The sequence below is a fragment of the Manacus vitellinus genome, unplaced genomic scaffold, assembly GCF_001715985.3.
Source record: "Manacus vitellinus isolate BGI_N305 unplaced genomic scaffold, ASM171598v3 scaffold_21_pilon, whole genome shotgun sequence".
In the NCBI taxonomy this organism is placed as follows: Eukaryota; Metazoa; Chordata; class Aves; order Passeriformes; family Pipridae; genus Manacus; species Manacus vitellinus.
The window spans coordinates 13,190,022-13,205,197 of record NW_021939546.1 but is presented as its reverse complement, the minus strand read 5'-3'; the positions used below and the strand labels follow the sequence as shown (position 1 = coordinate 13,205,197).

General features: G+C 44.3%; 1 protein-coding gene across 6 annotated transcripts in view; it reads left to right on the top strand.

Annotated features, from left to right (window-relative positions):
- RNF220 (ring finger protein 220) overlaps nucleotides 1-15,176 on the top strand; it is a 214,438-nt gene that overhangs the window by 169,169 nt on the left and 30,093 nt on the right. For all 6 annotated transcript variants that reach the window (XM_029959683.1, XM_029959681.1, XM_029959682.1 and 3 more), the window contains exons 8-9: nucleotides 12,854-12,950; nucleotides 13,994-14,080. In XM_029959683.1, the coding sequence (XP_029815543.1) occupies nucleotides 12,854-12,950; nucleotides 13,994-14,080 (184 nt within the window). The remainder of the gene's footprint in view (nucleotides 1-12,853; nucleotides 12,951-13,993; nucleotides 14,081-15,176) is intronic.

Here is a 15,176-nt window from a genome sequence, read left to right as displayed (position 1 = left end):
CGTTTTTGGTTAATGGACAAAGTCACTCTCAACATGAGGAATACACTCTGCCAATTTTATGAAAGGGCATGACAGATTCCCAGGTGGAGTAAGGTTGAGAGATCTTGGGGTTTTTCTTCTTAAAAACAGAAAGGTCAGGGAAATGAACAGCCCTGTTCAGATTTTCTGGAAGATGGTCTCATACTTAAGAGCAATCACAGGCTAAAACTCTCACTTATATGGTTCCTAGGGTGACACTTTCCTGCTTCCAAAGCACTTGCAGGGAAAACTTGTTCCTCTAACCTGAGGGGCTGTCTTAGAAGACAAAGAATTCTGGCTTCTGTGTTGGTGTTACAACTGCAAACCCCCAGTGAGGTCTAGTGCAGCAGAGCCAAAGCACACCTCCTTGGCTGGCACAGCTTGGCATACCTCGGGCAGCAGGTGGAAAGAACAGGCAGTGGCACCAAGGAGGAATATGACATAATTGAGAGGTGCAGGGATCAGTATGTTGTCTCTGAAATTGTTGAGTTTAGTGAAGGCTTTCTCTCAGGAAATATTTGGTACTTCTAACATTCCTCCTGGCTTCTTAAAGCATCTTTTGCTATCACTTAATTTGCTTACCAAAACTGGAAGAATGCAGGGTGTAAATGAAGATTGGCAGCTTTATAGGGTTTGGAACCACTTTGTTTCAGCAGAAGTCCTGCTTGAAGTAGGGGGGTTTGTAGGAGAGTTCTTGTTTCTGTTTGGGGTGGGTGCAGAAGAATACCAGCATGAAGTACCAAGCTCTGTTTAAATTAAGCTTGTACTTCGAAGTGAAAAACTAAACAGATACAGTAATCAAATATCTCCCTGTCTCAGTACAATGTCACAAGACTAAAATTTCTCTTGAAATACCTGAACATTCAGTAACTCTCTCTCCCAACATCTCTGAATCATCCCTCTCCAAAACTCATTGTTGTAGGGGATTATATCATGCCATCTCTAATGAGTTTCTCTGTTTAGGATGCCAGCAAGGCTTCGCAAGTGAAAGCATCAAGTGGCTTCCTCTCTGATGGATTTTTTTTTTTTCTAATGCTCAACATATTTGTAGCAATTCTTCTGTTCCTTTCCAGAATGGATGCACGTTACCCTCAGTGTTTACACTGTAAGGTTATCCCTTTAAAGAATTCCTGAGGGAAGTTCAAAAGGGTTTTTTTTTCTTTGAAAGATTCAGTGTCTCTTTTTGTGTGTATGTCTCTTACTTGAAAGAAGGGAAGGGAGGGGGGGAAGTGGAAAAAAAGTGCTTTATCTGAAAAGAATCACATCAGCTTCACACTGATAGAAGCTGCTGTCATCTCTTAAACGGCTTAGCACAGTCAAAAGGCAAGAGGACTTAAAACAGTGTCTTACACAGGGATCGATGGGTGGAACACATAACTCGTAACTGCAAAAAAAAAAGCAGCACGGGGGGAGAGATAACGGTAATGATTGCATTGAGGGAAGCTTGAGGGAGGCTTGTTCTTTGTAACACAGCTTCAAAGGTGTCTGGACTGGTGCCTAAGCAAACTGTCCTGTGAAGTCGCTGCCTCTGTAGGTCTAGGGAAGGCGGGGGGGATGCCTGCACCCTTCTGTTTCTTAACAGATGGGACAAAGATTAGTAAATGCCAGGTTAGCAGCTCCCTTCTGCTGCCTCGGATTTGAGGAGAGGATTTTGTCGCTGGGTCTCTCGCCGTCCGTTCCGGGAAGGCAGCTTGTCCAGGAGAGGGGAAGGAGGCGAGGGGCGGCTGGGGAGCTGAGGTGGGGGGTGGGATGTCAGTTTATCGATCGCACCTCAGTCAGGAGAGCTGCGGGCGCAGTGCTCTGAGCACGAGCGGCAGCGTGCTTAATGTGATTGAAAGGCAGTTAAAATGGCGGTGACCTTTTCAGGGGGAATTAGATTGCCTGCCAAGAGTGGTTAGAGGGAGTGATAACGCCAGCTTGAGGAAGCTGTCCAGTCTGCTTCAAAGGGAGAGAGACAGGGAAAGCAAGCTGGCAGCAAGTACCATTTAAAGCACGAACCGCGCGGTCTGATAGAACAGAGATTGCTGTCCTCTTTAGATATGAAAGAATTGAAGAATTCTAGCTAAGTTCTCTCCACCTGCCCCATCCTCCTCTTCTCCCCTCCAGCTCCCCACCAAAAAGCCGCCTTCTGGGTGCAGTAGCAAGCTAGTCACTGCTGCTCTTCTGGGTTTCTTTCCCTTCAGCAGATCAGTTGCATCAAAAATAACACAGAAGAGAGAAAGACTTTGAAAATGTTAAAATGGCAAGCAGGGCATTTTCAGGGAAGGATACTGTCTGAGAAAGATCAACATGACAAGGATCTGTCTGATAGATTGTGATACTCTAGAAGAAGGAGAAACACACAGGGATTACTTAACTCTGAAGTTTCTCTTTATTTCTCTGATATTTCTCTTTATTTCTCCATGCTGCCCTCCTCCCAAGCTAGCAAGAGGCTTGTATCTTTTTGGTAATGTCTTACCGAGGGAAAAGAACAGCACAACTTAGCATAGAGAGACTTGGTAAAGGCTTATAAGCTGTAATGAACTACAGTTATCCTTGGGTGCCCATTTGCACCTGGATCTCATGTCATGTACAATTAAGGCAGGTGCCTGGAAAGTGGGACTGTATTAAAATGTCTAAAAGTTTCCAGCAAACAGTTGCAGTCCCACTGTTGGCTTTCTATAGCCAGAGAATCAAGATGTGCTTCATCAGCAAGTGGTGTAGGCCAGCCTTCATCCACTGTGGGTTAGTTGTCCAAGAAAGAGCTTAGGGGCAATGGCTGTATGCTCCTCCAGTTTTTCTCCTTCTAAATCCATGCAGCATTAGAAGCATGCTCTCAAGTGTGAAGTCCTGGCATCAGATTCTAAGTAGATACTTTTCAGTTCAGCAGCAGGTGTTTGTGAACACAGTGACTTCTTGTGTCAGGTAACTGGCTGGCAGAAAGCTCTATACAGAGCAGGAAAACTCAGATGCGCTTCTCTGTGCAGTTTCATGAACACAGAACTCTAACACAAAACTCCTAAAATCTGTGTTTGACGTGTATGTGGAAACTGAACCATGGAGAAGCGTTTTCTCTAATGTTGTAATGATAGTAGCAAAGCTGGCAACAGACGTGAAAAGTCTTGTTCTAGAATCTCAGCTAGTAGCCAGCTGTGCCCTCTTTTTCAGATAAAATATAATGAGACATGCAGGAAAGCTTCAGGAGGCAAGGAGACTTTCCTTTTTTCCATGCCAGGAGGTTTAGGCTACATTTGAGGTTATACCAGTAAGAGGGTATAAACTGATCTACTCAAATGCAGCAAAAGCATTTGAGCTGTACAGTAAAAGTGTGACTTCTCCTAAGAGACTCTGTGGGAAATGGAAGATGTCACTGGCATATTTAGGCCTTTTGGAAGAGTAGTCTAGTAACTAGAATCATCTTCCCTATTTCTGTGTACTTGAACCAGAATTCATTCATTTTACCCTGGCAGGCTAAAGCAAACTTCAACTTGGATGCCAGAGCAGTCTGTGGTAAGAGTATAGGGAATCTTTGCTGTAACGAAATTCTTAATCTCCTCCCACTTAGCAAGAGCTCAGTTCAGTGCCTTTCTCTGCCACATTTCCAGTGTCAGCATCCCTCTCTGAGGTGAATGCATCTATACATCTGAGCATCCTTCGCAGCCTCTCCAGCCTGGTATTTTAGCCTTCCTATATTTAGGTTTTTACTTTCCGTTGGTCACTTCTACCTGCTGTAAGCTTCCAAGTGGGCAAGATGTATAAGTTTCGTGTTTCTCAAGTGCTTATTCTATGCCTTATACTCCCTTTAGAGGGCTGCTGAGTCCCAGAGCACTAGTATGCCTTACCTCGGCCCTTGTGTAAAACGATGGTAATCCCTCTGTTGCTGAAGGACAGTACTTTGGACTGGTGTGACAGAGTAGCCCAACTGCTCCTTAATGTTTATACCTCTCTCCTTTGAGAGAAAGTACTTGTCCATTAGGTAATACTTGACATAAAAATGCTAACAGGTCTGTTTGCTTAGTGTTAGATACAATAATTGGACGGGCTGTACCCGATTCTTTATCCATAGTTTGTGTCCGCGTATAAAATTTGAAGGATTCTGTGGCTAATAAATGTCTCTTGGGTATTGTCCTGTATATTAATACTAGAAGTTGACTCTAGTGAGCAGGAAAAACAGATTAGAATAGTATGTGATTTAAAACAGAAAAAAAATCCTACCTTACATACACAAGCCAGCATCACCCACCATGTAATTGGTGCTCAGTCATGTGTGTTTAAAGTTTATATAATGCTTCAAGGAACAGCGTTTTCTTCACTGTGGAACACAAAGTAATTAGTGGGACTTGGCAAAGTAAAAATCATTTTAACTGGAAAAAAAGAAATAGGTGCGTACAGCTGTTAAAATTTCTCGTTGATTTATATTTTTGTTAACTTAAATGCTTGCAAAAATGTAAGAATCTAATTTTTATGCTCAAACTGCCAGAATGCGTTAGCTGAAAGGAGCACAATCAACTAAACCTTGCTGATTGATTTATGTAACACCAACAGCCGCTCTAACCAGGGAAAGATCTTCTATGGGAAGAAGGAGAATTCTCTCCATTTCACAGTATTACGTATCGTATTTGGGGGATGAGCAGGGATGTCTGTCACCCACTTCCTAGACGAAGAAGGTTAAAAAGAAAAACTAAATGTAGCTGTAACACCATGAAAATTGGCAGAGGGAGTAAGGGAGCAGCTAGAGCACCTGAAAGTACTCAATTTTTTGAAATAAACTGGGTTTCAAGTTGACGGCATCTCTTTAAACTTCAGTTTTACTAGATCTCGGACAGCAGTTGCTCTGCAATCCAGTTTTCTAGTGGTCTGTCTGCTGTGGTTTTGAAAATCCCAGGCTTTTAGACAGTAATCTGATAATTTTTTAATTTCTTTTCCCAAGTGCCTGCAGTTTTGCTAGAACTGCAGCCTGCTTCTTGGACGCTCAGGTCAAACTTCAGCCTTAAGCACACAATAGTTGATTGACGCGATTTTAATAGCATTTTAGAATACAGTTGTTAAGTCAGGGGCAGTGAGATGTTTCTGAGGCAGAAAGGGAGCACAGGTCTCAGTGGCTCTGAGCAGCTCCTGTCTCCGCGCGTCGTCTCTTGCACACGGCGGTGAAACGCATTATCGAGTAGTGCCCGGAAAGTGGCTAACTGCGTTTGACACACGCCAACTCCCTGCCTCCACACTGGATAATTGCATTGTCAACTGTTCAGCAAAGTGGCAGGTGACACTGCAGCCGGATTGATTGTCCTACTATGGAGGCTCCCAAGACTGTCAGCCACCCAATCGATAGAGTTTACACAAGACACTGTGACTGCATCTGTAACTAATTTCAGTTTGAACCTCGCAAGATGCGGCTGTCCCTGTTTTCTGGCCTCTCTTCTTTGCTTGCATCTTCTCCCTGGACGAGGAAGTTGTTTTTCCACTGAAAGCCTGGTTTTATTTCTTGTTTTGGAGCTGGAAGTGAAGAAATCAATGGTGTGTTTTGTGGTTTCAGAGTTGAGGGCATTACAGCACATGGCTAACTAGCAGCTCCAGTTTTGCAATCAATAGGCTGATCAATTGATTAAATTAGCACTGATTTTTCTTTCTTCTTTCCAACCTAGAAAAGAATTAGTTTGGGGGGAAGAGCACATGTGTTTGGCCTGTGAAATTTAGCCCTTGGTTTCTCCAGTCCTTGGTTGCCTTTCCCCCATGAATACAATCTCTGTGCTCATCATTATTTAAAGCAAACTGCATCGAGCCCTGCCACTGGCAGCGGCCTGATGTAAGCCAGGGTGTCACTTTCAGCTGTTCACCAGCCCTGCTGCTTCATGCTCGGCTGCCTTAGAAAAGTCATCCTCCAAGCTCTGCTGTGCTGTTTTATTATTGGCAAAGCTGCGACATTCCTGTGATCCCTGTCAGTGGTGCTTATTGATCCAGTGATGTGAATCTGCTTAGTGATTCAAGATTACTTTAATTCTCCCTCTTCCTTTTTTGTTTGTTTCCACCCTCTCCCCAGGGGAACAAAAGCTTTCAGATCCACCTTTCCCTGACTGTGGAAAACGAGCTGTAGCTGCAGAGACCATGGCTGTTGCTGCTGCTTTTGTACTTCGGCTCCAGGTTTTGAAGAGCAGCCTGTGAGATAAACCTGGGGCTGTTCTCACCTTAGTGCATCAGGCCAGCATGAGGCTCTAGGAGACAGCCATAAGTGGCCACACCAGATCAGACCTTTACTCTGAGTGCTGTTTTCTGTCTGCAGCCATGATCTGTACCTGATGGGTTACAAGAGCCATAAAAGACATCACTGGAATACTCCTCAGTTGTGCAAGGGGTGGGGAAGCCTCTTCCCTGAGCCTTGCAGCAGCTGGCTCTTACCCTGTACAGCAGGGCTTGCCTGCCCTTTGTTCAGCAGGCTGCTGCAAAATTATTTTAGTGGTCGTAAAATTATATGGCCCCTTTCTTTAAAGGCAGCTGTTTCTGTGATCTGTTAGCAAAGATCATTGTAAGCATCCACACCAGTAAGCAGTCGGGTCTCTAGCAGCCCATTTGTGCCTCTGTGAGAGCTAATAGATGGCATCAGATGGATGCAGCTGCTGTTTCAGGTGTGTGCTGTAACGACACATTTGGGTGTCAGTTTTCCAGGTAAATCACTGGTTTGCTTTAAATGGATCTGGCTCTAGAGAGATAAAACCCTTGTCTTGTAAGCAGCTTTTCTTGGCCTCTGAATGTAATTTTTGTCAGCAGCAGCCTGGGAATGTCACCAGAACTATTCTGTCCCTGTTTGTGCTAGGAAAACGTGGGGGAACAATTTCACGGTCCAAAAATAAGGCTGGGGAGGTATTACAGATCTGTAGAAAGGCCTCTGTTCAACGTGGCCTCGTCTCTGCCTTCCTCTTGTTTTCAAGAATTTTTGATGGCTTTCTCTTTCTTCCCAAATGCCTGTTACAATAAAACGGCATCCAGGCCACCTTGTCCTCTTAGCAGTAGTTTGGGATACTTCAGCAGATGATGAAATAAACCCAGTTTAGAGCCATTCTCGGGAAGTATGTGAGGCCTGGCCGTGAGTCTGCATAAACTACTTTTATTGCCTTCATTGTTTTTACTCTCCAAGAAGCCAACGAGTGACATTTCGGTAAGAAAATAGAGTGAACGTGCTGGAAAGGGAGGTTGTACAGAAGGGGGTCACTGCAAGGAGTGTAATTAGCAAAGGCTACAGTTCTGGAGATTTATGGGAGGCTTTTTTTCTTCTTTCCTGAACGCGTGTAAATTACCTGCGAACAGAATGAATGCCTCTTCCTGGCCAAAACATGCCCCAGTAGAGCTGTATGCCTCTGAGATGGATTTGAATTTAGACCCATTTACAGAATTTACACAAAATTCTGGATTTCTAGAATATTTCCAGTATAGATTTGACACCCCCTCCCATATTCTTTGGGGGTCAAATCAGAGAAATGTTAGTTATCTAGGTGAGTTTGATCCTCAGCATGAGTAGCATCTGGTAGCTGCATTCATAATGGTGGTGCAAATAATAATAGTGACATCTTAGTTTTCTTCCTTGGCTTTGTTTGGAGTGACAATTAAATATAAACATATAATTAAATGTATACATAACAACTGGCCCCCAAAACTGCCTTATGTGCCCAGACAGGAGTTGAGGAGCAGAGGTGGGGCACAGTAAATCTGTGCTTTCCTACCTGTGCTCATGAAATTAGGCTCATTTTGGGTGGTGGTCTGGTTGTCTTACCATTCTACCCCTAAGACTGCCAGTCTCCCTGTAAGCTTGTGCCTGTGCAGGAGCCAGCAGTGCTGCCAGCACCTGAAGCAGCATATGTTGTCACTTTGACCATCTGTCACTGAATGTGATGGAGAAAAGGAGGGACTTGAATGTGAAGTCCTTTTATCTGTTCTGTGAATCTGCTTATATGTCATGTTAATGACTCTCGATCTCAGCCTGGGCCACCATTCACTTGAGAGATCTTGAGGTGACCGGTCACTGGGGGAATTGCACACAGGAGGTGAGATTTGAGAAGCAGTGCAGAGGTCAGAGAGGATGCTTAGGCACAGGAGATGATTTAGGAGAAAGAAAAGTGCCATGACAACTTACAAAAAGGGGAAGGAAAGGATTTCTGGTGAGATTTATGTCCAGCCGTTATTAACAGGTGCATGGAAAGGGTGTGAAGTGTTTTCTCTTTCAAGCTCAGCTGATTCCTGTAGCCTGCCAGTGCTTGCAGCTGGCAGTGGTGAAGAGGCAGGCAAATTTTTTCTGCTTTTCAGACCTCTGAGTCAGTATTTCAAAAACGCCATTGCTTGTGTAGAGTACCTAAATTTTTCAGAAAGTGCCTTGAATTGGTGCTCAGGCAGACTGCTCTGAGGCCAGCCCAAGCAAAGAAAGCTGTGTACACAGTGCTAGGTAAGTGATGTTGATAGGTACGTTCTGATTGATGGGTGAGTTTGTCTCCCAAACTGTCACAGGGTTTATAGAGGTGCCACTCAATACCAGTGCTGGAATTGCTTGTCAGAGCACCTGGCTACAAGAGCAATGGGGATTGGAGACAGAGCTGTAACTTTGTTTTTTCTCTGCTTAATGGCCCCAGCGTCTGACCTGCCTGCTCACTCCTGTTTGTCTGGACCTTAAGGAGGCAGCTGGGATTAAGACTGTCAGAGAATCGTGCTGCTTTAGCATCAGAAGGCTAATTGTATCAGGGCTGGCAGCCTATGACAAGTGGTTGCCTCCTACCAAATGCACAGCAAGAGCAAAAAGTTCTTCAACAAGGAACAGCAACATTATAGGAGAGGCTGCATTGGGTTTGTTCTTTTTGCATCTGAAAGCAGCATTTTCAAATTCGCATGTGGAATTACGTTCCTCAGGCCTTGGGTGACTCCGGAGAGTCACAGCTGCTTCTGTGAGTAACAGATCGTGTCTCTTAGGAATTCCTGGGTCAAACTCGCAACTTAACATTCGGTTGCCGGATTTCACTCCATTAACACGTGGGGATAAAGTTCTGTTCCCGAGTGTTGACCTCTGCTGGCTTTAGAGGTCCGCTCTAGGCAGTGTTGCTGATGCTGATGGCTGTGAATTACTGGGTGACCTTCAGAAGCCGAGCCTTGCTGGAGGAACCCTTCTCTGTTCCCAGTGCACACTGCTGAATTGCAAATCACCCAAGTGTAGTGGTAGGGGGTCTTCTGGAAACTCCTGTTCTCCTCTAATAGGTTCAAAACAATGCTGTTGCAAAGGCCATTTTATTCCACTCTGCCCTCTGCGCTCCGTTTCATGTTTTCCTTGCTCCTGGACGGCAGTGTACACCACCAGCAGGAGCTGGAAGTTGTGAGCCCTCTTTACATTTGGGCTGAGTTAGTGAGAAGCAGGTGTGATCATTTTGGGCCTTCCTTGCATTTAGTGGTCCTCTTAATCCATTTATAACAGCACTTGTCCAGAAATCTGGTTTGAATGAGCCTGAGATGAATGAATAATGTCAAGCAGTTCAGATGTCAAATATTTGAACAGCTGCATGGGTGTTTTCACTGGCTTTGTGCATGGAAGCAACCCCAGGAAGTTAGACAAGGAGGGTCAGGTTGAAATTGTGGCACCAAACACCATCCCACTGGAACTGGCCTCAAAATCCATCCCTGCTGCAGAAAAAAGGGCATTAGGATGCTGATGTCAGGCCGTTCATTCCACAGGTGGTGCTGGGCCAAGCTTTGCATCCTGTCCTCTGGTGTTCTCTTGTGTGCAGGGGCAGTATTGGGTTTTATGAATCCTGATTTGCATCAGAAACGTATTTTGTGGGTTTTGGTTTTCTTTTTTTCCAAAGCAGCTTCTGAAGTCCTAAAGCTGATAGCACAGCTTATATTCAGAGTATTTTCTGGATTCACAGAGGTTACTTTGGTTAACAAACGGTTTCTGAATCGAGGAGGTTTTTTCCATATTGCAGTGGACTGCTCTTGGTCATGTCAAAAAAAATATAAAATCCAAATTTATTGAAAAACTGAGAGTTGGATCACCTCACTGTGCCTTCCTTTAGTCATCAATCTGGGAGTCCTTGTTTGATCAGAAAAGAAAATTTACCCTTCTCATGCCCCTCAACCCGTGAACTTCTCCACTTCTGCTATGCCCTCCTCTCTGACTAAAAGGCTACATCAGATCATCCCAGTGTGTATCTGCCATTGCAACACATACTATCCAAACCCTCCCCCTTGTACCCCTCCCTATGTAGGGAGCATAGTACTCTGTTGGCAATGCAGTGGTTCCTATTATAGACATGGATTCAGCAAAAGCTCTGGAGTATTTTCCTTTCAGACTTAAAAGGGATTTTCTTAAGTACAAAGGTTTTGAGAGCAAGGACACCAGGATTCTGAAGTCAAGGTGCCTTAATATTTGTAACCTGTATCACAGTAAGCAGATCTTCTTGTCTTAAGCTCTAGCCATAAACCACTAGTTGGCTTGAGTCACTTGGAAACAAAATTGATGGAAAGGTGCACGTTTGCTGTGTGCTTGGCATCCTTGCAGAGAGAGGGACACAGGGAGTGGTCCCACTTACATTTCACTCTTTTGGACACCTTCCCCCACCAACCAAGGCACTTGCTCCAAGTATTCATTGTCTGGCTAACGTTCAGATCATCTCCTGGGACTGGCCAAGTCACAGCTCCAGCTTTACATGATTTGTGTTTCCCACAGCTACAAGAAAAATGAAGACCTGTGTGTCCAAAGTTTATGGCCTTTGAGAAGTGATGGGCTAAAGTAATGCCAGGTGCAGGGGATGGTGTTACTGCAGGTTAAATGCCATGCCTATAAATTACCACCCCATCGCCCCACTCTTGACTTTTAAAGCAGCTTTGAAAGACTATCCAGCTTCTTTGACAGGTCTCTCTTGCTCCTCTAAATCTTCATCCAAACATTGTGATGAACTGAATGAGTCAAGATTTACTAGATGAGCCATTGCAGCAAGAGGAGGCAGCTCGTGACACGTGTTGGCTGGCAGCATAAAGCCAGTATGAAACACTCTACCAGGGGTCTGCTGGAAGAGGGCTGCCCCAGTGACACCACAGGGCTGACCTACAAGGATGGCTCCTGCATTGTTGGTGCTGCTTGTGTTACCTCTGCTAAAAATTAAGTCTGGCAATTACTTGGAAGTAAAAGGTAGTTTATGCTTCCAGGGAAAGGTTAGTCTTAAAATCGCTGTCGTGCTACAGCTATCACTCGTTAAGGACCTTCTTGATATTCAGGGAAGAGAAATATCAAATCCATATAAACAAATTTTATTGGGGGCTTAATGAATCAGCGAGAGCATCCATTCCTAGAGAGCCACAGTAAAGAACTGTGTCTGCGTGGTGTCCTTGGAAATGAGACCTTTGCTTTGCCCTGCTCTCTGCACAGATGCAGACTGTTAGAAATATAGTTCACTCTTCTGGGCTTGTGTAAGTGTGCTGGTGAGAGCCCAGTGGGATGAACAGGCTCAGACATTGGTAGCACTAAAAAGGCTGCCCTAATGCTTTGGAATGTCCTCATTCTTCAGACATGTGTATAATATTCAGTGCTCCTACAATAATTTTTTACCTGTATTCTGCATTTAGAACCACATTAACAGTGCGGGAACATACCCATTTTGGGGCATTTGTGCAAGGCCAAGGCGACATCTGCCTTACTCTTTCAGGGTTTGCAGTTGGGACGTGCTCCCTGATCTACCACAAACTTGGGTCACCAGCCATCTGGATGGTCCTTCAGGCCCCAGCAGGCGCCTCTGTCTGAGCCAGGTGTAAGTGAAGGAGTACTGAAGGCAGGTGAAGGGAGCACATTTCTATCTGCAAAGCTTATGTCCCCAAACAGCTTAGATCTGCTGCAGAATTGAACACAAAAGAGGGCATTCCAACACTCTGGGGTTCAGGAGACCTTTGCTTAATGTGTTGTCTCGTGGGAGAAAACATATTCAATGTTAGCTCTCATAAAGAGTAAATATATGTCTTCTATAGTTTCCCTTCTATTAATAAACCTTAGACAGCAAATACCATGTGAAGATTAATCTTTGTAGGTGTTTAGGCAGATTCAATTAAAAGGAAGCCTGAGTACAGTTTGCAGTAACAGTCAACAAAATGCTTGGTAACCAAAATAAATGTATAAATTGTTAGAAAGTGGCAATTGTTGCACAGTCAGTCTCAGGTGGAACTGTAAAGGCTTGCTTCCTGCTGGAGTTGGGACTGGTCGTGTGCCTGACCCACCTGTGCTGGAAAAGCAGAACTCTTGATGAGTTGCACTGGAATTTGCTCATATAAGAAGTGCTTGTAAGGAGCTGTTAATGACTGTGAAGTGTGATTCCCCCCCCTTCTAGAAAAAGGTTTGCTGTTCTTAAGTGTATTAAGTTGTAAAAATATAAGCCATTACTAAATGCATTTTAAAAAGAAAAAGATATTTCTAATTCTATTTTAGCCTTTCCCTACCCTCTGCATCTGAATTAAGGACTAATTCAGAATGTCCCTGTGGCCTTCTCTTACCTGCTAATAGTGTCGATTTTGTGTTAACAGTTTCTGTGAAAAATCAGTCTTTCCTATTTTGCTTCATTGTTTTTTCTGCCTTTGGGAGAGACCCTTACGTTTTAAAATCACTCATATAGAACTAAAGGTCAGGAATGCTTGATTTTAAATGTTGGGGGGCATTTGGAACATAAAATCTGGGAAGTTAGAGCAGTTCTGAGTGTGTTCTTGTGCAGTCTTTGGAGGTGATACCTTTTATGAAGCCATTAAGAGTAAAGGACATCGTGCAGACTGGTGTTGCAGCACCATTCTTAGGAGATCTACACTTCATCTCCAGTTTAAATGCTCATCCATGTGTTTTATTTTCCTTCAGGTTCTGGGTTTATCATGTGCAGTGGCAAGGAGAATCCAGACAGCGACGCTGACCTGGATGTGGATGGAGACGACACACTTGAATACGGGAAACCACAGTATCGTTTTTGAAAGGCTCTTACTGAGAGGGAACCCAGAGGTGCATCTGCAGCTACCTTTCATACACCACTACCCTGGGAAGTGGTGGATAATCTGTGTCCAGCCCTACTGGAAATGACACGACCTTCTCCAGTTACCATGTTATTTGCACTAGCAGGGATTCCCAGTTACTCCCTCTGAGATCCTTCTGTTGATGGCAGCACTACTTCAGACCTGGTTATTGTCTGGAGGAGACATTGCAGGGGATCAGTTAATGTTTCTTTATTCTGTTCCATAAGCAATCTGTTGTCTCCATCCAGGTTTCTTCCATATGGATAGCTTTTCCTGCTCCATGGGTAGGAATTGAGTTTATTTTCCACAAGACCCCCCTTTGTTTTCAACGGTTTTGTTCAGTAAGCACTTTTCACCTTCCCCTCTGACAGGCTGATTTTTTTTTCCTTTCATTAAACAGTTTATGGGCAAATGTATCATTAGGGGAATTTCTATAATTTGGGAGATCATTACTCTTATCAACTGTCATTTGGGGATTTCTCTATCTGGGAACCAGGCTCTATGGACACAGCTCTGGGAGAGCTGTGGGCAGACTTCTGCCCTGCAGCAGCTGTAACAACCATCAAGGAGGAATTCCTGCAAGAGTATTGGCAGACACTGCTCTAACTGTAATTTTTTTTTCAATAAAACCTATGGAATTAGGTTTTATTGAAATCTGTACCAACCTTTAAGATTGAAGTCCCAACCCTTAGCTGGTAAAAGATCTCTGTACCTCAAACAGAAATAGTGGAATTGTTCAGGTTAGGCTTGCAGGGGTTGAGGAATTGATTTTCCCCTTCTAAGAGGCAGTGGCGTTATGTTACTCTCAAAAGACTTTGCCGTTTCCTTCCACCTAAAACAAAACTTTAATCCAGAGTTTAAAATAAAGCCCCTTCATGGTTACCAGTCCCTCTTCTTTTGAGGTGTTCCCAGTTGGAATTAATTCTGTATCCCGTAGTGTCCCAACCATCTCTGCAGCAAGGCTGTGTGCTCCTTAACCCCTTGTGCTCAGGTACACAGAGGCAGACGTTATCCCTTGCACTGGAGAAGAGCCAGGTGAAGCCAAAGAAAGGGAGGCGCTCCGAGGTGCTGTTTTAAAGTAAGTATCATGCCTTTCCAAATCACTTTAATTACTGTTGGGGAATCTCAGTTTGTGGAAAATCTTCATTCACTTGAATGCTAAGGTCACAACGAGAGACTTACAAAGAGGCACAGTCTTGACAGGTGGGTCTCCATTTCTACCTGTGCAGCCTCAAGAAAGCTTCCCTGCACACTCCCTCCCTGAGCCACCCCACTGCCCAGGCAGTGCAGTCTTTGCTCTGAACAGTGCTGGATAGAAGATGAATTCTGTTGATGAGGAAACTGTGCTGTACTAAGGCATCGTCTTGCTTCACTATTAAATGTGGTCTCTTAGTAGTATAGCATGAGCCCATCCAAATCTTGTTCAGCACAGTAGGAGTCTGGCACCCAGGCTGTGATTTCATTGCATCCCATTACATGTTGTGGCATGTGCAAATTAATCCTTTTGTATTCAGCTCTGGATTGTTGCAGGATGTGTGCTCTGCCCACATACATATGTGGAGAATGTAGGCAGCCAGCATTCAGGGCACTTGGGAAAGCATTCTAGGCAAATAAAATAAGTCTTACCAGGGAGCTAGGATTGCTTTCCAAGCCCTCTGCCCTGCATAAAACATGGCTTAAATTACCCCTCTGTCTCTTTCACTGAGTGATCCTGTGAGGTCAAGGTTTAAGGGATTGATAGAGCAGTGAAATGAAGTTTTCTTACTGCTTAGCCTATTGCAAACACTAGTTCAAAATTAGGTTTCACTCCATAGAAAAGTGGCATCTGCCATACTGGATCCAAACCATTGGTCCATTCAATACTTTGCTAACCATGCTAGTCCAAAGGCAGGGCCTCAAAGATGCTGAACGTCCTTCACAGCCAGGACTGTGGTATTGTAGCAAGAAGATACTGGGTTATCAGTGGCTGTGGACACTTTATGCTTGGTGAGACAACCGAGGACCTGAGGCCAGGAGACCCAGGTCCTTCATGTGTCTTGCACCTAACACATTGTTTTGCTATTTGGGCAAGGTCCTTGCTTGTTTCCTGGGCTTGTTTGCCCATCTCTAAAACAGGAGAGGTGATGTTGTTTGTAAAAGCACCTTGAAATTCTGGTGAGTTTCTGTAGAAATGC